This window comes from Pleurotus ostreatus (assembly GCF_014466165.1).
Source record: "Pleurotus ostreatus strain PC9 chromosome Unknown scaffold_5, whole genome shotgun sequence".
NCBI lineage: Eukaryota > Fungi > Basidiomycota > Agaricomycetes > Agaricales > Pleurotaceae > Pleurotus > Pleurotus ostreatus.
In genome coordinates, this window is record NW_023503160.1 from 2,376,536 (window position 1) to 2,399,129 (window position 22,594).

At 51.3% G+C, this 22,594-nt stretch overlaps 10 protein-coding genes across 10 annotated transcripts; 4 read left to right on the forward strand and 6 right to left on the reverse strand.

Annotated features, from left to right (window-relative positions):
• Positions 1-129: 129 nt before the first annotated feature.
• RPS23 (40S ribosomal protein S23) lies at positions 130-896 on the reverse strand (the record flags this gene model as incomplete). Its single annotated transcript, XM_036777408.1, has 5 exons — positions 130-147; positions 198-353; positions 485-676; positions 761-825; positions 890-896. The coding sequence occupies 5 exons, from the start codon at positions 894-896 to the stop codon at positions 130-132; spliced, it is 438 nt and encodes a 145-aa protein (XP_036631028.1).
• Positions 897-1,366: 470 nt separating this feature from the next.
• PC9H_007886 (uncharacterized protein) lies at positions 1,367-3,069 on the forward strand (the record flags this gene model as incomplete). Its single annotated transcript, XM_036777409.1, has 12 exons — positions 1,367-1,526; positions 1,580-1,608; positions 1,663-1,719; positions 1,791-1,811; positions 1,861-1,913; positions 1,965-2,049; positions 2,109-2,149; positions 2,203-2,434; positions 2,489-2,523; positions 2,594-2,801; positions 2,859-2,937; positions 2,999-3,069. The coding sequence occupies 12 exons, from the start codon at positions 1,367-1,369 to the stop codon at positions 3,067-3,069; spliced, it is 1,071 nt and encodes a 356-aa protein (XP_036631029.1).
• A 270-nt stretch (positions 3,070-3,339) lies between these two features.
• On the forward strand, positions 3,340-5,481 carry PC9H_007887 (uncharacterized protein; the record flags this gene model as incomplete). The annotated part of the gene is made up of 8 exons (XM_036777410.1): positions 3,340-3,789; positions 3,854-3,930; positions 3,977-4,065; positions 4,117-4,224; positions 4,272-4,648; positions 4,713-4,994; positions 5,053-5,184; positions 5,245-5,481. The coding sequence occupies 8 exons, from the start codon at positions 3,340-3,342 to the stop codon at positions 5,479-5,481; spliced, it is 1,752 nt and encodes a 583-aa protein (XP_036631030.1).
• A 119-nt stretch (positions 5,482-5,600) lies between these two features.
• On the reverse strand, positions 5,601-7,365 carry MSY1 (tyrosyl-tRNA synthetase; the record flags this gene model as incomplete). The annotated part of the gene is made up of 8 exons (XM_036777411.1): positions 5,601-5,761; positions 5,820-6,008; positions 6,067-6,133; positions 6,183-6,281; positions 6,330-6,654; positions 6,704-6,993; positions 7,048-7,198; positions 7,250-7,365. 8 exons carry the CDS (start codon positions 7,363-7,365, stop codon positions 5,601-5,603), a joined length of 1,398 nt encoding a protein of 465 aa, XP_036631031.1.
• An 813-nt stretch (positions 7,366-8,178) lies between these two features.
• Positions 8,179-9,290, reverse strand: PC9H_007889 (uncharacterized protein; the record flags this gene model as incomplete). The annotated part of the gene is made up of 2 exons (XM_036777412.1): positions 8,179-8,841; positions 8,922-9,290. 2 exons carry the CDS (start codon positions 9,288-9,290, stop codon positions 8,179-8,181), a joined length of 1,032 nt encoding a protein of 343 aa, XP_036631032.1.
• A 521-nt stretch (positions 9,291-9,811) lies between these two features.
• PC9H_007890 (uncharacterized protein) lies at positions 9,812-11,360 on the forward strand (the record flags this gene model as incomplete). Its single annotated transcript, XM_036777413.1, has 3 exons — positions 9,812-9,872; positions 9,929-10,795; positions 10,858-11,360. 3 exons carry the CDS (start codon positions 9,812-9,814, stop codon positions 11,358-11,360), a joined length of 1,431 nt encoding a protein of 476 aa, XP_036631033.1.
• A 38-nt stretch (positions 11,361-11,398) lies between these two features.
• On the reverse strand, positions 11,399-14,268 carry PC9H_007891 (uncharacterized protein; the record flags this gene model as incomplete). The annotated part of the gene is made up of 18 exons (XM_036777414.1): positions 11,399-11,466; positions 11,520-11,683; positions 11,742-11,904; positions 11,960-11,993; positions 12,046-12,120; positions 12,179-12,264; positions 12,315-12,388; positions 12,443-12,535; positions 12,594-12,678; positions 12,731-12,863; positions 12,915-12,944; positions 13,002-13,136; positions 13,187-13,204; positions 13,258-13,372; positions 13,423-13,482; positions 13,536-13,798; positions 13,850-13,981; positions 14,101-14,268. The coding sequence occupies 18 exons, from the start codon at positions 14,266-14,268 to the stop codon at positions 11,399-11,401; spliced, it is 1,896 nt and encodes a 631-aa protein (XP_036631034.1).
• A 200-nt stretch (positions 14,269-14,468) lies between these two features.
• Positions 14,469-16,265, forward strand: PC9H_007892 (uncharacterized protein; the record flags this gene model as incomplete). The annotated part of the gene is made up of 12 exons (XM_036777415.1): positions 14,469-14,535; positions 14,585-14,787; positions 14,838-14,942; positions 14,995-15,061; positions 15,111-15,350; positions 15,398-15,413; positions 15,464-15,498; positions 15,551-15,586; positions 15,633-15,667; positions 15,719-15,791; positions 15,846-15,971; positions 16,024-16,265. The coding sequence occupies 12 exons, from the start codon at positions 14,469-14,471 to the stop codon at positions 16,263-16,265; spliced, it is 1,245 nt and encodes a 414-aa protein (XP_036631035.1).
• A 44-nt stretch (positions 16,266-16,309) lies between these two features.
• DBP10 (ATP-dependent RNA helicase dbp10) lies at positions 16,310-19,341 on the reverse strand (the record flags this gene model as incomplete). The annotated part of the gene is made up of 5 exons (XM_036777416.1): positions 16,310-16,916; positions 16,973-17,058; positions 17,111-18,491; positions 18,552-18,978; positions 19,032-19,341. The coding sequence occupies 5 exons, from the start codon at positions 19,339-19,341 to the stop codon at positions 16,310-16,312; spliced, it is 2,811 nt and encodes a 936-aa protein (XP_036631036.1).
• Positions 19,342-20,155: 814 nt separating this feature from the next.
• PC9H_007894 (uncharacterized protein) lies at positions 20,156-21,903 on the reverse strand (the record flags this gene model as incomplete). Its single annotated transcript, XM_036777417.1, has 6 exons — positions 20,156-20,392; positions 20,440-20,760; positions 20,813-20,830; positions 20,888-21,077; positions 21,129-21,445; positions 21,502-21,903. 6 exons carry the CDS (start codon positions 21,901-21,903, stop codon positions 20,156-20,158), a joined length of 1,485 nt encoding a protein of 494 aa, XP_036631037.1.
• Between the last annotated feature and the right edge of the window lie 691 nt (positions 21,904-22,594).

The following is a 22,594-nucleotide window of genomic DNA, read 5'->3' on the forward strand; positions in this document are numbered from 1 at the left end:
GAAGGCATATCATATTCGGCGGAAGACATAGAGGGGAGCCTGTGGTTTGCAGCAGGCAATATACGACATGTTGTTGCATAAGGATGATTCGGTGAGAGATACAAGACGCCAACCCAGAATATAAACATTTTACGATCTTGGCTTTTCCTGTGAAGAGAATGAGTTTGCAACGTGGAACCGAGAATATAGGAACGCACCTTCTTCTCCTTCCACAGAGCGAGGAGACCAACACCAGAGACCTTCACGACCTTGAATCGGACACCAGGAATATCACCCTTAGCCTTGCCGCTTCGGCCGAAGCCAGAGATAAGGACTTCGTCATTCTCGTCGACGAAGTTGAGGCAGCCATCATTCTAAGTAAGCGTAGTTCCGTCAGATAAGTGTTCCCAACGATTTAGAGAGCCTCCCTCATCCGAACAACCCCGTTGCAGGAAATCAAATACTCCGATGGTGATTGGGTGTGAGGGAGTTAGTGAATACTCACGGGTACGAAGGCAGTGACCTTCTTGCCGTTCTTGATGAGCTGCACACGGACGCACTTGCGGATGGCGGAATTCGGTTGCTTGGCCTCGACACCGACTTTCTCGAGGACGATCCCCTTTGCGTGGGAGGAACCACCAGTGGGAGAGGTCTTGTAGATGTTGCCAAGGGCTCGCTTTTTGTAAGCTTTATCCGCCTAAAATACCCCAAGACCCGTCAGCCAACTTGCTCCCAACCCCACTCGCGCAGCCAGGCATCACGATGAAGAGAAGATACGGACCCAGCGGTTCAGGCGGCGGTCAGTTCGAAGTTTGCGGGCGGCTTGGAGACCGCGAGGTTTGTTGGCTGCGCATCGTGGAGAACGTTGAGGATGGTACGATCGGGAGGTCAGGAAATTTGAGGTACTCACAGCCCATGCTTGCGTCGTCGTTAGTCGGTCGGTCGAGGTCGCTATACGAGGGGGAAAGGGAAACAGTAGTGTCGGGAACAAGCGGTTGGACTTCGAACCTTATCTGAAAAAACTGTTACAGTTCTCTCTCATCGGCGATCTCCGAGATTACACACGTGATTTGTAGATACGCTGGCGCTCGTCGCTATTTACAGCTTGGAACGCAACCATCAGGACCCAAATTCTTCGCTAAATACTGGGATCATTTGGGAATTCTCGCCGCTCGTCGTTTGAGTACGCTGATATGCCTCTCGCAGCGCCACAGCGCCATCTCATATTTCTCCCGCGGCAACCGTGCTGGCGGTTGGTTCTATTCACACCCAACCTTCACGCACACCGGGGAACTGGGTGGCCCTGCATTGCCGAAGCGCATGATGTGAACTACAGCAGGGTTATCTATCAGCTTGGTCGTACATCGATCCTCTGGCATAACCCACCATGTCTGCTCCCTTAGGCTCCGAGACTCAGTATTACCACCATGGTCGTCTTCGCGTCAAGGGCGGCGTGCTCCCAGATGCTATTACAGCGTACAGGACTTATGGCGACCCACAAAACCCTTGCATCGTGTTTCCTACCTGCTATGGCGCAAAGCTAGACAGTTCGAGCCCTCACTGATGACTGCGTAAAGCCTGCTGAACTGTGCAACCTTAGGTCAATTATGGATGATTGGCGAAGACAAGGTTGGTCCGCTGACTTAGTATACGTACCATCAGCGTCACTCGACTCCATTATAGGTCCTTGATCCGAGGAAATACTACGTCGTCACCTTCGCCCTCTTTTCCAATGGAGAAGTAAGCGCACCACCTTATAACTCAAACCATGATGCGTGATGCAGTACTATATAATACCCGCCTGCAAATAGTCGTCCTCCCCATCCAATACAGTTGGTCCCTTCGCTTCATAATGCGCGCCCGAGGCTCATAGATATCTAGCCCTCTCCCTACAACGGACCGTACTTCCCCGAAGTATCTTACGAGGACAACATGTAAGTAATCACTCCGGTCTGGAAAGAACCCTACTGATGATACTTTCTCAGCCGCGCGCAGTATGCCGTATTGACGAAGGAACTTGGTATCAAACATATTCTGTGTGCCATGGGCTTCTCCATGGGCGCCCAGCAGGTATAACGTTTTGGTGATCGCAACACGCGCCTACTAACAGCACCACTTATCAAATATAGGCCTACTACTGGCCCGTTGTCTTCCCCGACTACGTTGACAAGTCTGCAATCTCGCTATTATCTTAGATCCCATCTAACAGCCGCCGACACCCAGATTCGTGTCTATATGCGGCTCAGCTAGAACAAGCCCACACAACAAATGGTACGCTTCCCCGCCAGTCAATTCCACTAACCGTGATAAAATTCCGTTTCCCAGTTTCCTCGAAGGACCAAAAGCCGCTTTGGTCGCATCCAAGGACTTCGACAACGGACATTACTCGAGTCCACCTCAGCACGGTCTTCGGGCGTTCGGGCGGGTCTATAGCGCCTGGGCCTATGGCCAGACCGTGCGTTTCAATGGCGACTGATAACGTTTATACGTGTGCTGACGTCGCTGTCAGTGGTACCGCGAACATAAATACCTTCACGACGGGAAGTCAGTTTCAGTCGGCTAACTCTAATCGCTTTCTCGAAACTCATCGTCGCTTCTGTCGTTTCTATTGCAGATATCCCAGCCTTGATGCATTTCTCAAGGAACAATGGGAACACGGATTCCTCTCGAAATGGGATGCCAACGATCTCTTGACCTTGTTGAACACCTGGAGTACCGGCGATATCTCCTTGGTCCGAGATAACGGCAATTTCGAGAAGGCCCTCAGCGCCATCACAGCAACAGGTTTGATTATGCCCTCCAAGACTGATCTTTACTTCACGGTATGATATTATTCTCCGTCCATCCTACGGATTATTAAGCACATCTGTCCTTTGTAGCCGGAGGATAACGAATATGAGGTTTCACACATGAAGAACTCCAAGTTAGCGGTGATCGATTCGATTTGGGGCCACTTCGGTGAGGATCACACATGTTGGTGCCTCGTAACGCTCATTGCTCAATATGAACCCGTCCGCAGCTGGTAACGGATCCAACAACACAGACGATGAATTTGTACAGAATGAGATAAAAAAACTTTTGGAAGCTTAAAGCCAGCATGTGCTCCATTGGAGTGATGTGCCGCTGGGGTGCCGGCCGACCTAGCTGATACATGGTATAGTCTCTGCACCACGGCGTCTGTAGACTCCAACCATCACTCCAAGTCAGTATCCTCTAAGAATAACTGTTTTATCTGTGATCACAATATATATTCGAGTCTCCAGCATAGTACAGCGCCAGCAGTACCAACGCAAATGCTCACTCGCTTCGAGGAGATAGTCTTCTGCTTTCCCATCTTACCTATTCTACCACTCACATAAGATGTCGCGCTCTGCATTTCACTGGACCGCTCTTCCTCCAAGAATACCTTCCCCTGCTCGCAGGCATGCTGCACCCTCGGGTCCGTGGCCGTGGATGGACCTTGACTCTGACTCCGAAACCGACGCTACGAAGGTGGCTTCTCCTAATGGCTTCGCAACACCCCGATCCCGAGACTCCCCAGACGCTTCAGAGTCTTCGCTGGATGACTCCGAGCCCGAGGGTGCATCACCTGGGTACACAGGATATCCACAACGCCAGTTTCCCAATTGGTTGCCGGAACAGCTCAAGAGGAGTGGCATAACAAAGGCGATACAAGACATGCCCGAAGCGCCTTGTGTTATCCGCCACCTTGATGTATCAGAAAACGGGCATTTCCAGCATGGAAGATTGCATGCTATATTTGATCGCCAATTGGAAAGGGATGAATTTTGGGAGCTCATGAACAAACCGGTGAGTGAAGATATATGTCACCGGTATCCAAGCTTATGTACTCTTCTTCTTTGTCTTTCAATAGCGGCCGTCACAGCTTAGGCTTCGAGGTTTGTTTGTACAGAATCTCTCCGGACCAGTGCTGCAAATGCTTGGGACTAGGTTCGTTTTTCTGTATATTAGTGTCCGCTACTGATAAGACAAACAGATATAATATCGAGCCTTTCTTCTTCTCGTCTTCGCTGAATTGGATACCTACTCGGTACCAAGAAGATCTCCAACATGGAGTCCGGGATCGTAAGCCCCATGTACTCCTATTCGTCCCCTGTAAGACTTGACTCTCGACAGACATCACCATTACTTTGATGTTTATACGAAGCATCAAAGCTCCCATCGACGTGCCGACTCCTGCAGCGGACTACGACTCATATATCAAGAAGCTACCGCCACTAGAAGGTACGCAGTCTACATGAACAAGTATATGGCGCTGACTATTTATACAGTTAAGAATGTCATTGATACACAAGCACCGTTGGTGCTGCGCTCCGGTAAGCATCATCTAGTCGATCCAACTACTTTGGTCCGACCCGTAACCAACTTCACAGTAAACAAAGTGCTTATGCCAGACATCCTCTCCGTCCACATGGTACGAGATGGCCCAAATACGACACTGATATCCTACCATGCCCCACCCCAATATCGAACTACGTCTTGCCGACAGCTCCACTCCAGGGTCTACAACGCTGGTCAAAGCGTATACTGGAATAAAATCTTCAGGAAATCTCCCGACCCGACGTTTGTTCTCTTAGCCGTGCTCTGGCATGTGCTGTATGCATGGGATGAGGCACTGCAAACCCTGTTCCAACATATCTGCTGGCTGGTAAGCTCATATGTCGACCGATTTGTAGTTGTTAACTGACGTTCGTTCTACTTCACATCTTCAGGAAGCTAGTGTGTTCACATCGGACACCGATCTTACACAAGAGCTCTACATCGTCCGTGCCTCATTACTACACTATTCAGCCTTACTAGAGGACTTCCGCAAATCTGTCCGTTTCGTCATGGACACACCTAACCCCGCTTTAATATCCAAGCTCACGGCAGAACAGCGCGAGGAGAGCCAGCAGCTCATGGCTAAAGAGTGCAACCATCTTCTCGCTGAAATAGAACGACTTCAGAAAGGAAGGAGTATGCATGATGACAGGCTCGGGAATGTCATGAACTTGGTAGGCCGCCACACTCGCGATATGGGGGGTTCGACTGACATCAATGTGCTTCGGAAAGGCCTTCGCCACCGTCAATTTGGCGGACAGCAAGCGTATGCAAGATATGACTGTCGCAACTGTCCGCGATAGCTCCGTGATGAAGCAGATATCATACCTGACGATGGTATATCTCCCTGCCTCCTTCGCAGCTGTGAGTGAAGTCTTCATATACAAATTTGCATCGAGCTGAGATATACATTACTCTATGTAGTCCGCGTTCGGCATGAATATCTCGGAAATCGTTCCGGATACCCAGGGCACCCTGGGGAGATATTTCGCGACAACAATCCCACTCACACTGGTCACGATCTGCATCATCATGATGCTCCGAGCGAAGGACCATAGCGACGACCCCAGCGCCAGCATATGGACCAGGTTGTGGTGGCCTTCTGTCTTGAAGGTGAACTGGAGGAAGCGAAGGCAGGAAGATGCCAGCGAGAAAGTTTAAAAGGAGTGGAGGCCTTGGGCATGTACTTCAATGTTCACAAAAGAGGGTTTTCCTGGCGGGGGTAGCGTATGAGATGGAGCGCCCACGTAACCTTGTAAGGTTTATTTATTGACCTTTTATCAATCCCGAGCCACCAAGACTACGTGCTTGTGTTTACCAGCCCGTAACACTGCAACACGACCGTCAATCAAGTCGTCCGACGCCAGCGTACCTTGAAGATCTGTCCAAACTACATCATTGACGAACAGACCCCGTGCTTTGCACATCGTCTTGGCTTGCGCTGCATGGGGCAGAGTTTGAATACGACTCGTAAGTTGCGGGTGAAGATAGTGACATACATCCAGAATCAGTCAGGCGGTGAACGGCTGCCAATTTTACGACGGAAGTCTCGGTGAGATCAGAGCGGCTTATGACACGTAGTCTCGGGTCTTCTTTCATAGCGCTCAGAATATCAGTCGTCTTGAGCTTTTTGCGGTCGGCAGAATAGAGCAAGTCCGTGACGCGCAAAGCGCTGGTGACGCCGGCCTCTGCGGAAATGTTCTAAATCAGAGAAGAAGGGCGAACGGCTTGGTTGCGAGCACATACCCCCGTGAACGAGTTCCGTTACTTCCTTCGCAAGAAGCGTCTGCTGTATCCGTTGCTCCGGAGCTCGCTGCAACATCGTTGTTAGCTCGAGCTAGACCTAGTGATAAAATGCTCACATTATGCTCGACCATAGCCTCTTCGATCGCTTGCTCTGGGAGCAGGGTAAAGAACTTCAAGTATCTGGCAGAGTCTGCATCGGAGGTATTGTAGAAAAACTGAATGCCGTTGAGTACACCAGCGGCAGGTAAGGAACTTTAGCTTACTTGGTAGAAATCAAATGGCGGTGTTTTTCGTGGATCAAGCCAAACGGCATTCCCTGCACTCTTCCCGAATTTGTCACCAGATGATGTTGTCAAGAGGGGTGTTGTTATCCCGAACGCATCTCGGCCATCTCCCTTGACACGGTCGGGCTCCAGCTTTTGGATGAGGTCAAGTCCAGCGAGGATATTCCCCCACTGATCGGACCCACCAAGCTGAATAGAGCAGCCATGATACTTGTGCAAGTGGTAAAAGTCGTAGGCTTGGAGAAGTTGGTACGTGAATTCTGTAAATGATATGCCCTGTTGGGAGTTCATACGAGCTTGCACGCTTGTGGGGTTGAATTACATTCTGTAGGTGAAGAGTGTTGAAGGCATACCTTTCTCTATTTATCATGGTGTTGACCCGGGCGTGAACGCCCACGTTCCGCAGGAAGTCCAGAAAGCTGACGCCTTCGTACCATTGAATATTGTTTTTTACCTCTACGTCCTGCCACTTTGCAAGATCCAAAGTAACTCGTTTTGACGCGTATGTCTTCGCAGAGTCGAAAAACCTCTTCACACCTTCGGTCAAGCTCGCGACGTTGGCCTCAACCTCTTGCTTAACGGCCAGATCTCTTTCAGTTGTCCTTCCTGATGGGTCTCCAATAAGGCCTGTGGCGCCGCCAATCTATTGTTTCCAATCTCCACCGCGCGTCTTTACTATAGAACCTTGACAACTCACCAAAGGAATTACGCGATGCCCATGAAGCTGAAAGTGTAGCATGCACATCAGTGGCAGTAAATGCCCGGCATGAAAGGAGCCCGCGGTGGGGTCTATCCCAGAGTAAAGGACGCGTGGACCGGACTGGATGGCCTGCTTCAGCTCGTCGGGCCTGTGGTGTAACAAGCGTCAGTTAGCACCCCCTCGACGACGAGCATCGTACCTCGTTACGCTAAATGTAAGTCCACGGTCATGCAAGGCATCCAAGACGCCACGGGTACTGTAAAGGCGGCTCGGAGAAGGCTTCCATGCTCGTAGCACAAGCAGTCGTTTCAACATGAGCTGAAAGTGCTGCAGTGCGTCGCGGGTTGTCACGGGCCGGATGGATCTCAATAGACGCCCGTTGACTATCCGCCGTTTCCGAGATTCAGGGGCATCTGTCTCCAGTCCATGGGTGTATATCTTATCTTACAAGGAGCGTACTCATTGCCTTCGCGCTCCGAGTCTTCCATGAGCGTCGGAGCGACCAAGCCTCAACGAGTGCCTACTAATTCAATTATCAATACTTCCGAATCTCTTTCTACGGATTTTGCTTCAGCGACTCCATCGCCTACTTCACTTGCCATGTTATGATCATATGTATCTGAACCATGCAAGTCTGTTTGGCACGCGTTCTGACGATCATCGCTCAGCAACGGCGCCGGTGCTATATGGCGTCGCTGCCATGTTTACTTCCTCTGTGATCAAGGCCTGATATGAAGAGTGTCGTAACTTGTTAGGCAGGCACTGCCATTGAGCACAGAATATGTTCAAGAGTAGATCTGAATTTCCAAGGGTGCAGTGGACTGATGTTGTAGCACCGATGCTTAGTTGGTTGCAGTGCGATGCGAAGGAACAACGGGAATATATTCCCTACATGCTGTGGGTCCCTGTTTGATTCAACCAAATGTCCGTCCAGGCACTCTTGATCGAGAGTGACGTCGAGAGAGCTTCAAGTGAAGCGACTGTCTCCACTACTAACCTCAACTCTTTCTTGAGAAGATGTTCACTTCTCTGCCGGCTTCCCAACTCCTGTTTTCGAGCATAACACTTCAGAATACAAATCACAGATGCATACCCCAAACATTGCACATTTTCTCCTTCACGTCCACCTTATTGGCTACGCTCCGGCAGCGGATACTTCTCAAAGAACTCCAGGATCATCGTCGTTGCATTGAAGCTTGCCGGGCCGTCCTTGTGCAGGATGTTATCGGGGTTATTGAACGTCGACGGCCACGAGTGGTCGATGTCCGGGCCCGAGAAGACATGGCTGACGAGCCCCCTCTTGCCCTCCGCGGACCCCCACTCGTACAGCACTGCGCCCTCGTCCGTCAGCGGCCGCGATGCATTCGCCGCGCCCAGCCCGTCGTAGCCCGCCCACGTCTGCGCCCAGTGCGGGATCGTCGGCAGGCAGCCGCCCTTGCGCGGGCCCCCGCCGTAGCTGATCGTCCCGTCCGCGCCGCCGTGGAAGTCGAGGATGGGGATGTCAGCGCGGCCCGGCGCGCACGGCTTGATCGGGACTGTCGCGGGCTTGCACGTGTTGCCGAACACCGGCGCTGAGACGTAGAAGGCCGCTGAGACGGGCGCGAATGCCGCGATGCGCTGCGACGCTGTCGTGTTGCACGCCAGCTGGCCCACGAAGCCGCCGCCCTGCGACTTGCCCGTCGCGAAGATGCGTGCCGTGTCCACGCAGTAGGCTGCAGAGATCTCGTCAATGACGGTCATCGTAAAGCCGACGTCGTCCGTCGTCACGCCGGGAACTCCGAACCATGTTTTCTGTAAGTTGTTGCTCTATCAGTCCTTGGGCTCTCAAGGGGAGGACAAGTATCCTCTTGCTCCAAGGATGAGGCACTCACGTCAACGCCATTGGGGTAAGCGACTATATAGTCCTTATTGAACGCCTTCGAAGTGAGATTGTCGAGATTGAGCTGCTGCTCCGCGATGCGCGAGCCGCCATGGAAGGACAAGACCAGCGGCGCTGGCTCCTCGGGGTCGTAGTTGACGGGGATGTACACCAGATAGTAGCGGTCGTCACCGACGGTCACGTTGACGACCGAGTCTGGGACGAAAGCACCCCCACTCGAGCAGCCTGGAGATGGCGCAGCGTGCGAGCCAGCGATGCTGCTCGCGACTGCGAGGGCATGAAAGAGGAGTGAGGTACGCATGTTGCGGACCGGCTCTGTCGGAGTGGTTTCAGCGGTGCGTGTGGCCCCCACAAGTGACATTCTATTTTTACTTAATTGAACTTCCCAGATCCTATGAACGGTGCGATCATGTACAGTACTGCTCGCTGGAAAGCAATATTGCGACACTACTCGGGTCATACCTGACACGTTCATCCCATCTCTAAAACTCTGCCCTCCGAGGTGTGCCCATTTAGGTGGCAAAGCCTCCGTGAGGCATTCCGTATGTTCCTGACAGACGATCGTGGTGAATTCCTTCGATATATCTCCAAATGACCAGCAGTGGCCTCTCTATCCCCCCATTTTTTCAGCGAATCCACCCCGCCACGCTGGCCTTCGCTGTCGTGGGATGATCTACCCCGAAGTTGGTCTTCGTGCTGACTCCTGGTTCTGTTTGGATTTCCTTGGGTATCGTAAGTTGCGGTCTACTCAGACGCCAGAAGAGCCTCCACATGATACGAACCATAAGGTGCTCTTGACCTGAGATTGCACGACTCTTGAGTCTTGACTGTATAAAGGACCCTGGCTATTCAACGACACGATGATCCTCATCCTAATCTGCCATGCGCCTGCACCTTGCGATCTTGCCCTGGCTACCTATCCTCATCGGGGAGGTCCATTATGGTATGAAATCTCTGTGTTCTGGCCCTGTAATGGTCTCACTGTCGATTCCCCTTTAGTCGCTTCCCAAAAGCTTACCACCCGAGTGCCTATACCTCCTGAACAATGCGTCATAGCAGAGACTTGGCCAGCTGGTCCAGGTCAGGCTCTTGTACCGCAGGCTCCCGACGCAGAACTTCGACAGATACTTCGTAGTGTTGATCCGAAACGCATCGAATCCATTATCCAAAAACTCGTTTCGTTTGGCACACGACATACCCTTTCCAACCAGACTGATCCCGTCAGAGGTATCGGTGCCGCGAGAGACTGGATCGCCTCAGAAATGCGGTCATTTGCTAGAGCCTCGAACGGGCGAATGACCGTGACCGTCCCTAGCTACGTCCAAGTACCGGCGAACCGCATCCCCGTTAACACCGTCATCAGCGACGTCGTGGCTACTCTCCGAGGCTCAACCGAGCCCAATCGCGTGTATGTCATTTCAGGGCATTACGATTCCCGCAGAACGGATGTCATGGATTTTGTCAACGATTCCCCTGGGGCGAATGACGATGCATCCGGTGTCGCTACCGTCATGGAACTCGCTAGGGTCATGGCTTCTCACCGGCCAGCTGCGACCATCGTTTTTGCTGCAGTCGCGGGCGAAGAGCAGGGCTTGTTTGGCTCAAACTTCCTTGCGCAAACGCTGGTGGACTCCGGAGTTGAGGTTCAGGGGATGCTGAACAACGATATCGTGGGGAGCTCCACTGCAGACGACGGCACTCGTGACCCATTCGTTATACGTATGTTCGCGCAGGGTGTTCCCTCGAGTGAAACACCCGCTCAAGTCTCGACAAGGCTATCCATCGGTGGCGAGAACGATTCGCCAGCAAGACAGCTAGGCCGGTTTGTGCATGAAGTTGCTACGAATGATGCCACCGGGATGTCCAGTTAAGCAACCATAGATCTTTCAACATTTCCGCCTACTAATGTTACCATCACTAATCTCTAGTCCAAATGATATATCGCCAGGATCGATTCCTCCGCTCAGGAGATCACGTCCCCTTCCTTCAGCGTGGAATAGCAGCAGTCCGATTCACCGAGCCTCACGAGAATTTCAACCACCAGCATCAAGACGTTCGCGTTGAAAACGGCACTCAATTCGGTGATCTTATCGAATTCGTCGACTTTGACTTCATAGCACGTGTTGCGAGAGTAAACGGCGCGGGATTGTGGTCGCTGGCCAACGCGCCTGGCACGCCCAAGAATGTCACCATCAATACGAGTGCGCTCACGAACAACTCCACGCTGACTTGGGCCCTGGACGATCATGCGAACGGGGGTTACGAAGTCGTGTATAGGAATCCTCATGAGCCATTTTGGACCCATGTCGTTCCAGTTGGACGCAGCAACACAGCGTCGCTCAAACTGTCCAAAGATAATGTTAATTGGGGTGTAAGGGCTGTGGGGTCTAATGGATACAAGAGTCCAGCAACCTTCCCGTTTCCCGGTTAGGCCTTGGAGTCTTGAATATAATATATGCGTAGCGCTGCTTAGTCTATACGGATGGCACTATACAGTTTTCTGACCGCCCAATATGATGCTAGGAATCCTATCGCACCTGGAATACAATGTCAATAAGAGTGCAAGCATCTGAGGAAGTACAGCACGTACCAGTGACGAGGAAGTCCAATAGGACGAGAAGGAAAAGGTAACCAAGATATAGCACGACACTCGAGAAGGAATCGAGCGAAAGTCTAGAAGCCCAATAGAACAGACCATATGCTAGCAGCCAGAAAGCGCTGCCCCCTCCTGTGAGGAAGGCACGCCAATGCCATCTACGAATCAAAGGTCAGCCAAGCGTACTGAGGATACGAAATTGGTAGCAATGCATACCGGTATTCTTCAGCACAGAGGAGAAAGTATGTAAAAAGGATCGTGACGGTCGCCGAAGTGAGAGCGACGATGCCTGCAGTTAGAGCCAAAAACCCAAACGCGTAGTACGCCCTAGAGGCGAAAAGGCTGGACAGAACAAAGTAGAGCTCTACAAAGGCAGCCCCTATAGGAAGACACCCATTAGTACCGTAAGGAAACGAAGAGGATAGTAGACTTACCGAAGGGAAGAATGCCACTGAGGATTGCAGCAGCCTTACACCGAATATCAGCGTCCACGTCAGATTTCAGTGAGGAGGGTGCGCACCCATGGTTTGAGGTATTTGGGTGTCGGGGGGATTTGTCGCGGTATGGGGTTAACGCGTACGGGATTGCGGATGGCCTGTATAAAGTTTCGTTAATTACTACATCTTCCAAGTGCGCGGTTATCAAGGGCGTACACCGTGTTTTGTCCCAAAGTAGGCACCGATCGCAGACAGCGGGGCGGAGATACCAAACCAGAGCAACACGATGAGGAGCATCGTACCTGTACGAAATGAGCGATCACATACACTTTCGAAAATCCACTTTACTTACCAAAGGGAACAGCACCGGAAGAACCAGCCGATATCAGGAAAAAGTTCAGCATGAAAACTACGATGAAAACAACGCTGCGAGAACAGTAAGTTTCACTCTAGAAGTCTTCACTATAGCTAATCACTCACGTAGGTAGCAAGGTAGCGGTTAGGAAAGCGTTCTTTCTCCGATCAGTGCCACCCATTGAGGCATAGACTCGGCTCGAGAAATATCCGCCAATGCTAAGTACAATAAGAGAAATAGTTAGCGTGTGCCTGGGGATCGTTGAGGGCGGCTTACCATCCAAAGAAGGACCAGCAAATCATCATGACAGTCGCGAGCGATCCTCGATTTGAAGGCGAAAGGAATCCCAAGAGGGCGAAGACTGCGAAATATTAAGTTCCATTGCAGGATATGATTACGCTCAGAAGATATACCTAAAGTAACAACGACCATCGAGCAAATTTGCGCACCGTTCCCTACCATGATGGACAGGATGAGTGGGTTGTTCGGGGTACGGAACACCTCCCCGTGGACAAGCTTCCACCCCCAATCTTCCTGGACATCTTCCTGAGATATATTTAGTACGGATCGTCAAGGGATAACAAAAGCACCGCTCACGCTAGCGTCGATGGCATTGTACCGCGAAATCTGTTTTGAGAGATCATCAGAACATACGAGAAGCTTAGACATTGAATCCATGCGTACGTCTCTGGAAACGCTGCGATAGAGGATCATGGAAACCATTGCACAAAGGAAAACTACAATAACCAGCGAGTTGACCAAGCTGAACCAGTGAATTCGTGGGTCAAATATGTGAAGGTAATTGTCCCAGCGAGTCGCCTACAACCAGTGTGAGCTGCGAATTCCTGGAGGAGCTAACAGAAGCGTACCCATGGGGTATCTGATTCCTATATCGGGGTAAATGTAAGTGGCGTGTTGGCGAGTAAGGTTAGAAACGTACGTTCCAAGTCACCCGATACGAATAACGAATGGTCTGAGGCATGGTTTCGCTCAGGATGAGGGGAGTTGCTCCCTCGAACTCACATGTGGCAGGTCCATCTTGAGGACCACCGATACTATCCACAACCATGAAACGGCTGATCAATCAAACCATTCATGCACCTACCTCATGGGCCAAACAAGGACTCCTACGACGCGATATGTATCAGGCGTGGGCCTGTGGTACCTGTCGAGGAAGCATGAGTATGTGACTGTACAAACGGGACTCATGATACCTACCTGAGGACGATATCGTAGTGGTTATTTAGCGCAGGTGTATCCTTCAATTCTCCTTCGTTGTTGCCTAGATTGAAACCCATGTCGAAGAACATGTCTCCCGTTCTGACGTCAATCTTCATCTCAGCTGCGGGAAGTCCGTCGACTAGCCAGTTCAACGCATAATCTTCCCGGATGCGGTCGTTGATAAACTTGGAGTCTTCTGGCGGCACGTCGTTGACGGTGCACAATGTCTGGCATTCTGCGTTGTGTTCAAGCATGGACACCTACGATAGATGAATTTGATGCACATGTTATATAGTTAGCTATGGGCGCACGTTATAAGGTGAATTGAATATGCGGTCGCCAAACAGGATAGATCCTAGCGATTCTGGCTGCTTTTGAGGCCCTTCTGGGGGTTGGCAGAAGTGGAATTGAGGGTGGTAATAGTCGTCTGCATTCAGAGTAGACTGTCATGATACCGTCGACATCGCCAATCACGGTTCGCTCACAATTTATCAATGATTTCTAGTTCCAAATTACTTTAGGAAAACAGATTATGCGACGGTCGGGCACGCGGTAAACGCACCAGCTTTGCATTGTCGGTCCCGAGCAGCATAGGTGTCAATGCGTTGACGAATAGCTTGACATCCTCCCCGAGTTTGTAGCTACGAGGAGCAGCACCTGGAAGATAAAAGGCATGGGTTGGGTCCAAGAACGAGAGCGCGAGTGCGCCTATAATGAGTGTAGAGAACATCGGGCATTAGGAGCCTGGAGGATGTGCGACGTGCCACAACATATGAGCCATCGGGGGGCAATATCCTTTGGATCAAGCAGGGACATACACCGGAGGTTCGGCCTCAACTTCGATCATCTTCACCTTACCCGTAACGGACCACGGTGGCAGCTCGCGTGACGTTCTCCCCTCTTCGCCGCATTTTTGGCGTGACGAAAGCCATGGAATTTGAGATTCTAGCGAAATGCCCGACTACAAAGGCTCGGGTCGCGAGGATGAAACTACCCCGTGAGTCACAGGCGTCAGTAAACTCATAGTCGATGCTGATGATGTGCAGATGGAGAAACGATGCTGCCTACGTTCATGCCAGTGGCGACTCAGGCAGCCATCAAGGGCCTTACAGCCCAGCAGGTCGAATCACTGGGAATTACACTTATGCTCAATAATACCTACCACCTAAACCTTCGCCCAGGCATCAAGGTCCTAGACAAAGCAGGAGGCGCACATAAATTCCAAGGGTGGACTAAAAATCTTTTGACGGTGCGTATAAACGCTCTGTAGTCGTGTACGCTCGGTCATGCCCGCATCAGGACAGCGGGGGATTCCAATTGGTTTCACTGAGTAAGTTTACGACGATAACGGAGGAAGGCGCTTTATTTGAGAGTCCTTTCACGGGGGAACCTACAATGTTAACCGTGAGTCTAGCGAGCCATTTCACGTATGCGTACCCTCATGATCCTAGATCAGCCCGAAGAAAGCATATCCATCCAACATTCTATCGGGGCAGATATAATCATGCAACTTGATGACGTTGGTAAGATCTTAGGCATCAAGATGATATATTTGAAGCTAACAGACTTTAGTTTCGAGTTTAACCGTCGGTCCACGCGTTGGAGAAGCTATGGAGCGGTCGGTACGCTGGCTTGATCGCTGTATAGCCCAGCACAGGCGTGCCGGCAAAGAGGGAACTCAGAATCTATTCGCTATCGTGCAAGGGGGTCTCGATCCAATCCTCAGAGACCGATGTCTCGAGGAAATGATCAAAAGGAAGGAGGGGGTGGCTGGATACGCGATCGGTGGGCTTAGTGGCGGCGAAGAAAAAGGCAAGTGCCTGGCGTTGAAACACGCATTATCACTAAACCCCACGTAGATGTCTTTTGGCGAGTGTAAGGAGGGATTCCTTGCTTTATGTGGCGATATTCACCTTGACACCTAGTATCAAGCAATGCGCCGATAAATTACCAGAAGAACGTGAGCCAGCCTTAAGAACGCGATTGGAGACTGTTATTGATTATCCCTTCAGGTCCAAGGTACTCGATGGGTATTGGGTTCGCTGAAGGTACGCTGCGCCGTCCAACCGGGGGATATTTATAGAAGACCCGTAGACCTCCTGGTTTGTGTCGCTCTTGGTGTTGACATGGTGAACTCCTTACCTTTTGCGTCACTGTGGCCCGTCTAACCATAAACATAGGCGGATTGTGTATTCCCTACCAGAACTGCTCGATTTGGTGTTGCTCTGACATTCAATGGCCCGTTGAATCTCAGTACGTCGCTCATCTGCCACTGTCAACCCGCTTCATTCATCAGTCCCCGAACAGAACTACAAAAACATAACAAGGACCTGGGACCTATTGACGAGAACTGTCCCTGTCCGACATGTACTAGTGGAACTTCGCGTGCGATGTTACATCATATCGTCACATTGGAAACGGCGGCAGCGCATGGTGGGTGTTTAGAACGTTACCCAGTCATCTCGCTGACCCGTTTTTCTTATAGCCCTTACCCAGCACAATATTGTATTCCAGGCGCAGCTCATGGGCCGAGCCAGAGATGCTATCATGGCTGGAAATTTCCCCGACTACCTTCGTACCTTTTTCAAGACATACTTTGGCAAAGCCGGGTACCCTGAATGGTGCGTCAATGCACTGCGCAGCGTAGGAGTCGATCTTCTAGAGAACGTGGAGGCCCAAGTAGTGCCAGGCGACGGTGCGAAATGGGAGTATTCAGATGCATCGTGACATGAGGGTAATACACAATAACGAAGTGATAATAACGGTTTGGATCATCGTCTACCTTTTTTACTCGGGCGGGAATTTTTGGCCTTCCTGTTGTCAGCCACTTTTCTATGCTTGCGTATCTGGTCGACTGTCTTGAGCTCGTTTTTAACCCTCGATACAGATTTGCCTTTTATACGACTAGGGGCCACCTTTCTCCCGGTTGGGCGAGAACTTGTCTGAGTATCTTCGCCACCAGCGGCTTGCTTTTTCTTTATCTGGCGTACTTTGCGGTCGTAGTCCTTGCTCAGCTTGTCAAGCGGTTTGGCCTCGACAGTTTTATTGTGTTTGAAACGCTTGCCGCCTCGTCCGTGTTCCCAACGACTTGTTGTATCGTTCTCAGCCTCTCCCGTCCTCGGCAGATCAGTTCGAGTCTTGGCTTTCCATTCGTCGAATCTCCCGCTACGATAAGTGGCTGGGAGTTTGGTGCCACTTTCCGTTTTGACGAGCTTGACGTTATCAGCGCCAACGCCGCCGCCTTGGATGAACTTTTTCTTCTTCTTGTCCCAAGTGAGCTGCCGCCGTTTCTTGTCAGCGGCGCCCTCGTCGCCAGCTAGGTCGAACGTAGCGCCGCGGGCCTGCTCGACAAAAGATGCACCGTCCGTCAGAGAGTACCTAGTGCAGTAAACTCATCAATATGGGATAAGTGCCGTGGTAGACTCGGTACTCACCCTTTTTCTGTTAATGCATCCTTTTGGTAGTGGGACATGTAAAATTCTGAGTCGCGATAACTTGTAGGCTCTGACTTGAAAGCCGACTTCAAGCGAAAGTCAGTTAATGACAAACAACTATCGAGAACGCCGGCCTACCATGATATCCTCCTCATTAGCCATTTCCATTTCCCCTCGAGGGGTAGCACCTGCTTCCACATCTTCGTCAACAGCAGCGGAGGATAATGCTGGAACGATTCTCGATCGTGACTTGCTCAGAGCCTTCCGGCGGTCTTTCATCAAGGCAGCGGTCGCTGCATTGCCTTTCGTGCCAATTTCGAAGACGGTTTCCGAAGGTTGGAAGGAGTTGACGGTGCGGAGGAGAGCCTGCCGGGCCTCCTCTGCTTTACGCTTCTCTGCCGCATCGGAGCCGCGAAGAAGAACAGGGTGAATGCCACTCTCCGAACCAGCGAGCATCCACTTCCGACTCTTCGTCATTTCCTTAGCGCGCTTGTAACTGGCGGGACTCGCCTTTCCCTTACTGCGCTCGTACATCGCGTGTCCACGCTTCATCACTTCTCGTAAAGAAGGCAAAGAGTGATTCACGTCTTCCAACGACCGAGCGTATTCCACGTCTTCGTCAATCTGTTCCCGGGGGAAAGTCCCTAAAATGAGATTTTCTGTATAAACATGATCCCCGTCCTCGGTCGTATCACTCTTCAGAGGTCTTCCCAAGAATAGCTGTAGGTCCAAGAGGTAAGGCAGCTCTGTGTTGGTTACGAAGGACCAAGCCCAGCCTTGCCTGCCCGCACGCGCCGTTCGCCCGACGCGATGAACAAAGACTCGGGCACCCTGGGGAAAGTCAAAGTTGACCACATTTTCTAGCACCGGAATATCAATACCACGAGCAGCTACATCAGTGACCACCAGAATACTGGTCATCCCTCGGCGGAACAGGTCCATTTGGTGCGTTCGAGCAGCTTGATCCAACGAACCATAGATGTGGGAGACGGCGTATCCTGCAGTAGAGAGTAGATTCTGGAGGTACTCGACATGATGCTTAGTAGCAGCAAACACGAGTGTCTGGTGCGGAGCCGTAACGCGCTCCATGTGGTGAAACTTTTTCTTTTTGCGATCCGGGGCATTATCCTCGCCTTTTCCCTCTGCTTCCGGCTTCCCCAATGGTACTTTGATCACGTCTCGAAGCAGGGATAGCAGACACGCATCCTTCTCAGCTTGCTTCACCGAGAAAAACGCCATTTTGAGATCGGAGCTGATCTTGCTCTCCGCATCGAGTCGCACAAGCTTCGGATCCTGCAATCCAGCCTTCGCAAACTCGACTAGTGATTTTGGAAGCGTGGCGGAGAACAGGAGGGTTTGTCTCGTGGTAGGCAGACGCTGGATGATTTCCGTTAGTGCCGTCTCGAAGCCCATCTCGAACAGTCGGTCCGCCTCATCGAAAACCACATATTGTATCGACTTGAGGTCAAGGTTCATCTCAACCAAAAGATGTAGCAATCGTCCGGGTGTAGCAATGATCCTTGTAAACATACCAATATATTCAATGTAAATTCGATCTTCATTGAATAGATTAACGTACACGTCGGGATTACTTGTCATCATCTCGAATTGTTCGTCCAGTCCTTCTCCACCAACAATCATACCCCAGCGCAGACTCTGACCCTTCTTCCCGTCCTCATTGTCCCTGCTATCTCCAGCATGATCGCTCTGACCTCCTCCTTGCCATCCTCTCGTCAGCTCTTTCCCCACTTTTAGCACCTGTAAGGCCAACTCGCGAGTAGGCAGCATGATTAAAGCCCTGGCACCAAAAGCAGTAGAATGGCGCCCCCCTAGTCTCTGAGCAAGAGGAATCATGTAAGCTAGCGATTTACCAGAGCCCGTTCGAGCCATGCCAACTAGATCGCGCGGGGGATTCGCCAGGAGTAAAGGGATAGCCAGCCGTTGGATCGGAGTAGGTATGCGAAATCCCTGCAATGTCAACGACCGCAATAGCGATGGGTGTAGACCTAAATGCACGTAAATCTTTTGTAGTCATAGATGTCACGGTGAACAGGCCTACCCATGCTCTGAAAGCTGCCACCTCCCACTTCACCCTTGATCATCTTGCCCTTCCCCTTGACCTTCTTTAAGAGTTCTGTCCCGCTCTTGATATTCCGTTTCGCGATAGAACTCGCAATTAGCTCGTTGAGGGCGTCCTCATTGTCGTCGTCGCTATTTGCCTCCAACTCTGCGTTTGGAGGCCGTCCCCCCGAGACGAGGGCAGAAGATATATCTATCTCATCTTCATCGTCCGAGAGTCGCGACGGCCCTGCTATGGACTCCTCGTCGGATTCGTCCTGCGATTGTCGTTTCCGCTTGCTGGTTAACATTTGCGATTTACAAAAATTAGACGCCCATTTTGGAGTCTGTACAACGTGAATGTATATCACCCCCTATCACTCCTGGCTTGGTGCGTCTCGACCATTATTGACTTCTGCTAATTCTATGTAGATAAACTGGAGCGTAGGCGCAACTACAGTCTGGTTTTACTGATTGAATTACAGTTGCATCGTGGCAAGAGCTACCTTGCTTGAACCCCAGGTTCAACAATTGTCTTGCTGCGGGAGGGGTCGACCTAGGAGTCAGGAGCTTTGCTTCCTGTTGTTCTTCTCCGAGCCATGTGCAGTCTGGAAGAACGCCTTTGGAAAGAATTATTTCACAGCTATGTCGCCATTGGTATATTGGTAGCTCGGTCGGATATGGATTTGGTGTGTTACCGTCAAATTATGTACATTCTCTCTCCCTTATTTCACCTTTCCTTCCTTAACCTCCAATCTACCCTAAGCTGCGTGCTGAGGAGGTTCCTGCTTTGCTCTGAGACACTCCGCCGGAGGTAGCCTCCCGGGTACTCTTTCCATGGTATAGTTTACTTTTCAAAGGGCCTAGGTGTCTGTTTAGGGAGTATCTAGACGCACCGTTCATCCTCCAAGCTGCAGATGTCTGCTTCGTAGGCACCTAGATGACTGTAATTGGCGATACGAAAGTTGTCCGAAGGTAATAATTTAACATGAAGGTAGTAACATAACGATAATAAGTTATATGAAAGCCGATGGATACCCAGTATCCCGATGAATAAATAAAGTACCCATGATCACACGAATGTCATGATCAGGTGCGACAGAAGGCGGAGTACGTTTACGACACCTATCCCATGAGCAAGCCGTTGAACGATCCTATATTGGTCATCAAATCCACCTCATCCGATGTTCCTCGCTGAGTCGGGCTTTTCAGGCGAGAGTTTCTTGCTGCGCGGGGTAGGTATTGGATATGCCGAGGGCCAGGCGCGCACTCCGTGACGATATCCACCGGCTGGGCCAGCGACGGCTCGCTATTTCGTGCCGAGAAGCCTGTGACGGCGAAAGGGAGGAGCACAACGGAGTACTGCGCGTATCGTAAGAAAACGCCGATGTAATAACCGGCAAGCTCACCTCAATAGTAAGCAACGAGAAATCGGATGTAGGTTGTAAGTCCTTCGGCAAGTGTATCTCGCCTTCGAACTGCCGCATCGATTGCACGCTGGAGGAAGCCCGCATTGGTGGGAGCGGTCGCCAAACAGCCGCTTCAATGTCGTCGGTTTGGGTTTGCGTGGGTGTCAATTTCTTGTTCCCCTTCGATACGCCGAAGTAAAAATTCACGCTCCTACGTAAGCGCACATCGATGGACGAGGATGTCAACAGATCGAGAGTTTGCGAATCCAAGCTCATGATCTTGAGGTAACAAGGTATGACAGTGCCACGAGCGTACGACAGCTATGGCCAAGAGGTGAGGCAATTACATGCTTGTGAGGTGGAACAGACGTACTGGTTGTGAGATGGAAAGCTTTTGAGAGTTATTAAGTTAGAGTTGGTGAAAAAAGTAGCAAGGAGCATGGCTTACGACGCATTTGACCTCAGCGGGTCGATTGTTGAACACTTTGCCATAGACCATTGTGGGTGAAAGTGTCAACCAGCCTTCAGCGTCGTCATCAGGCCCGAAGAGTACCGTGTTCTGGAGATAAGCTCGCTGGCGAAGTGGTAGGGGAGGCATCGCGACGATTCTTGGAATGTGTGCGACCATAGTACGTATCCTAGCAGAACAACTGTGAGGGCGATGTTCGCAGCGAATCACCAAGACGAACTTCTTATCAGGTTTAAATTTGCCCCGAACGAGGCGGAGAACCAGTTCATATTGAACATTGCCGTTCAAATCTCTCTCGAGAAAGGTGTGCGGAAGGTGCGATGCGTGACAGCCAGCGAGGGTGACCCCTGAGGGGAAGATGAATGAGAACGGCCATGTGTATTCGCCCGGAGAGAGTTTTCCATCAAATTGTGGGTGCGTGGGGGTTAGACTTTGTGGGTGAGGCATATCGCGATCCCAGACAGTGTGCGAGAAGTCGAGAAAGGTGAGCATCGGGGGTGCTGAGGCCGTCGAGCCCGAAATGAGCTTGCCTCTGACCTGAATGTGCAGGATGTAAGCCTCGCGCCCTCGAGCGACGTGAAGAGAGAACCTACCGCTATTTTGATTGCCTGAACATACTCTGCCTTCGCCAACTTTAAGGATACCGAGCCTTCGATGTCGTCCCCCTCGAAGAACAAGGGGGTGTGCTTCTTGGAGCTGGCGCTACTCCACAAGGTGAGGGCGAGAGATTTCTCGCCGGCCGAGCTTTCTTGCGGAAATTGGTGCACCGAGCCCTGCCTGCTTGCTTCGCCAATAGGGGGCGGCGATCTGACCTCTGTGAAGGACGGAGGAAGGGTGCTTGGAGGTCGGTAATTAGGCGGCGCATCCTGGTCCACGGTTTGCCCGTCCTCGATGATCACACCCTCCATCATGTGCGAATGATAAGATGGACATGGCTCGCGGCCTCTTGTCGTAAGCGTCGTCAACGTCGAAAGTCGTAGATGAGATGGTGGCATGTTGAGATTTCAAGAATGTTATGGATTATTACCAAAAACATTGGAGAGCTATATACACGCCCAATGTCGGAGGGCCCTGCACGTAGGCGTTCATAGCATCGAGCAGCGTGTTCCGATTCTTTTGTCTTCTGAGCGGTATTAGTTATTGTGCCCAAGTGACACCTTTCCGAAAGAGGTTTGAGCCTAAGGCCTTTGAGGGTGGAGTCCCTGGCAACACATACACCTACCAACTATTGTGAACTCGTCCATCGATTGCCCTTGGGTGTATATACCGGGTGTGGGGGGTAGGGGGGGCAGGTATGTACAAGAGCCAGCCTCCCCTGTTTCACGATCACAGAGACCTCCGAGTCTGTGGGTGAACAATCAAGCCTGCGACTCTGCCGCTCAGTCATCCAGCGGTTTCGATCCTCCGTCCGGGGAATGCGACGCGGATGTTCGAAAATACTCGAAGGGCCTCCAGTCACGGGTGGCCACGGGACATCCTCGAGGCCACTCATCTTTTGCGATTTTTTTAGGATTTACGGTATGATTTTGCCGTGCGCATGTGCAGTGCCTGCGAATCCCGCTTGTACCGTTCAGAGCCTCTTGGACAGATCTGGCTCTGAACTGGCTCCAATGCTCGCATGGGAACAGCCAGATCCAATAGTATCGCCTTCGGAACGCATAGGCTCGACCCGCAGTGGGTCCGACG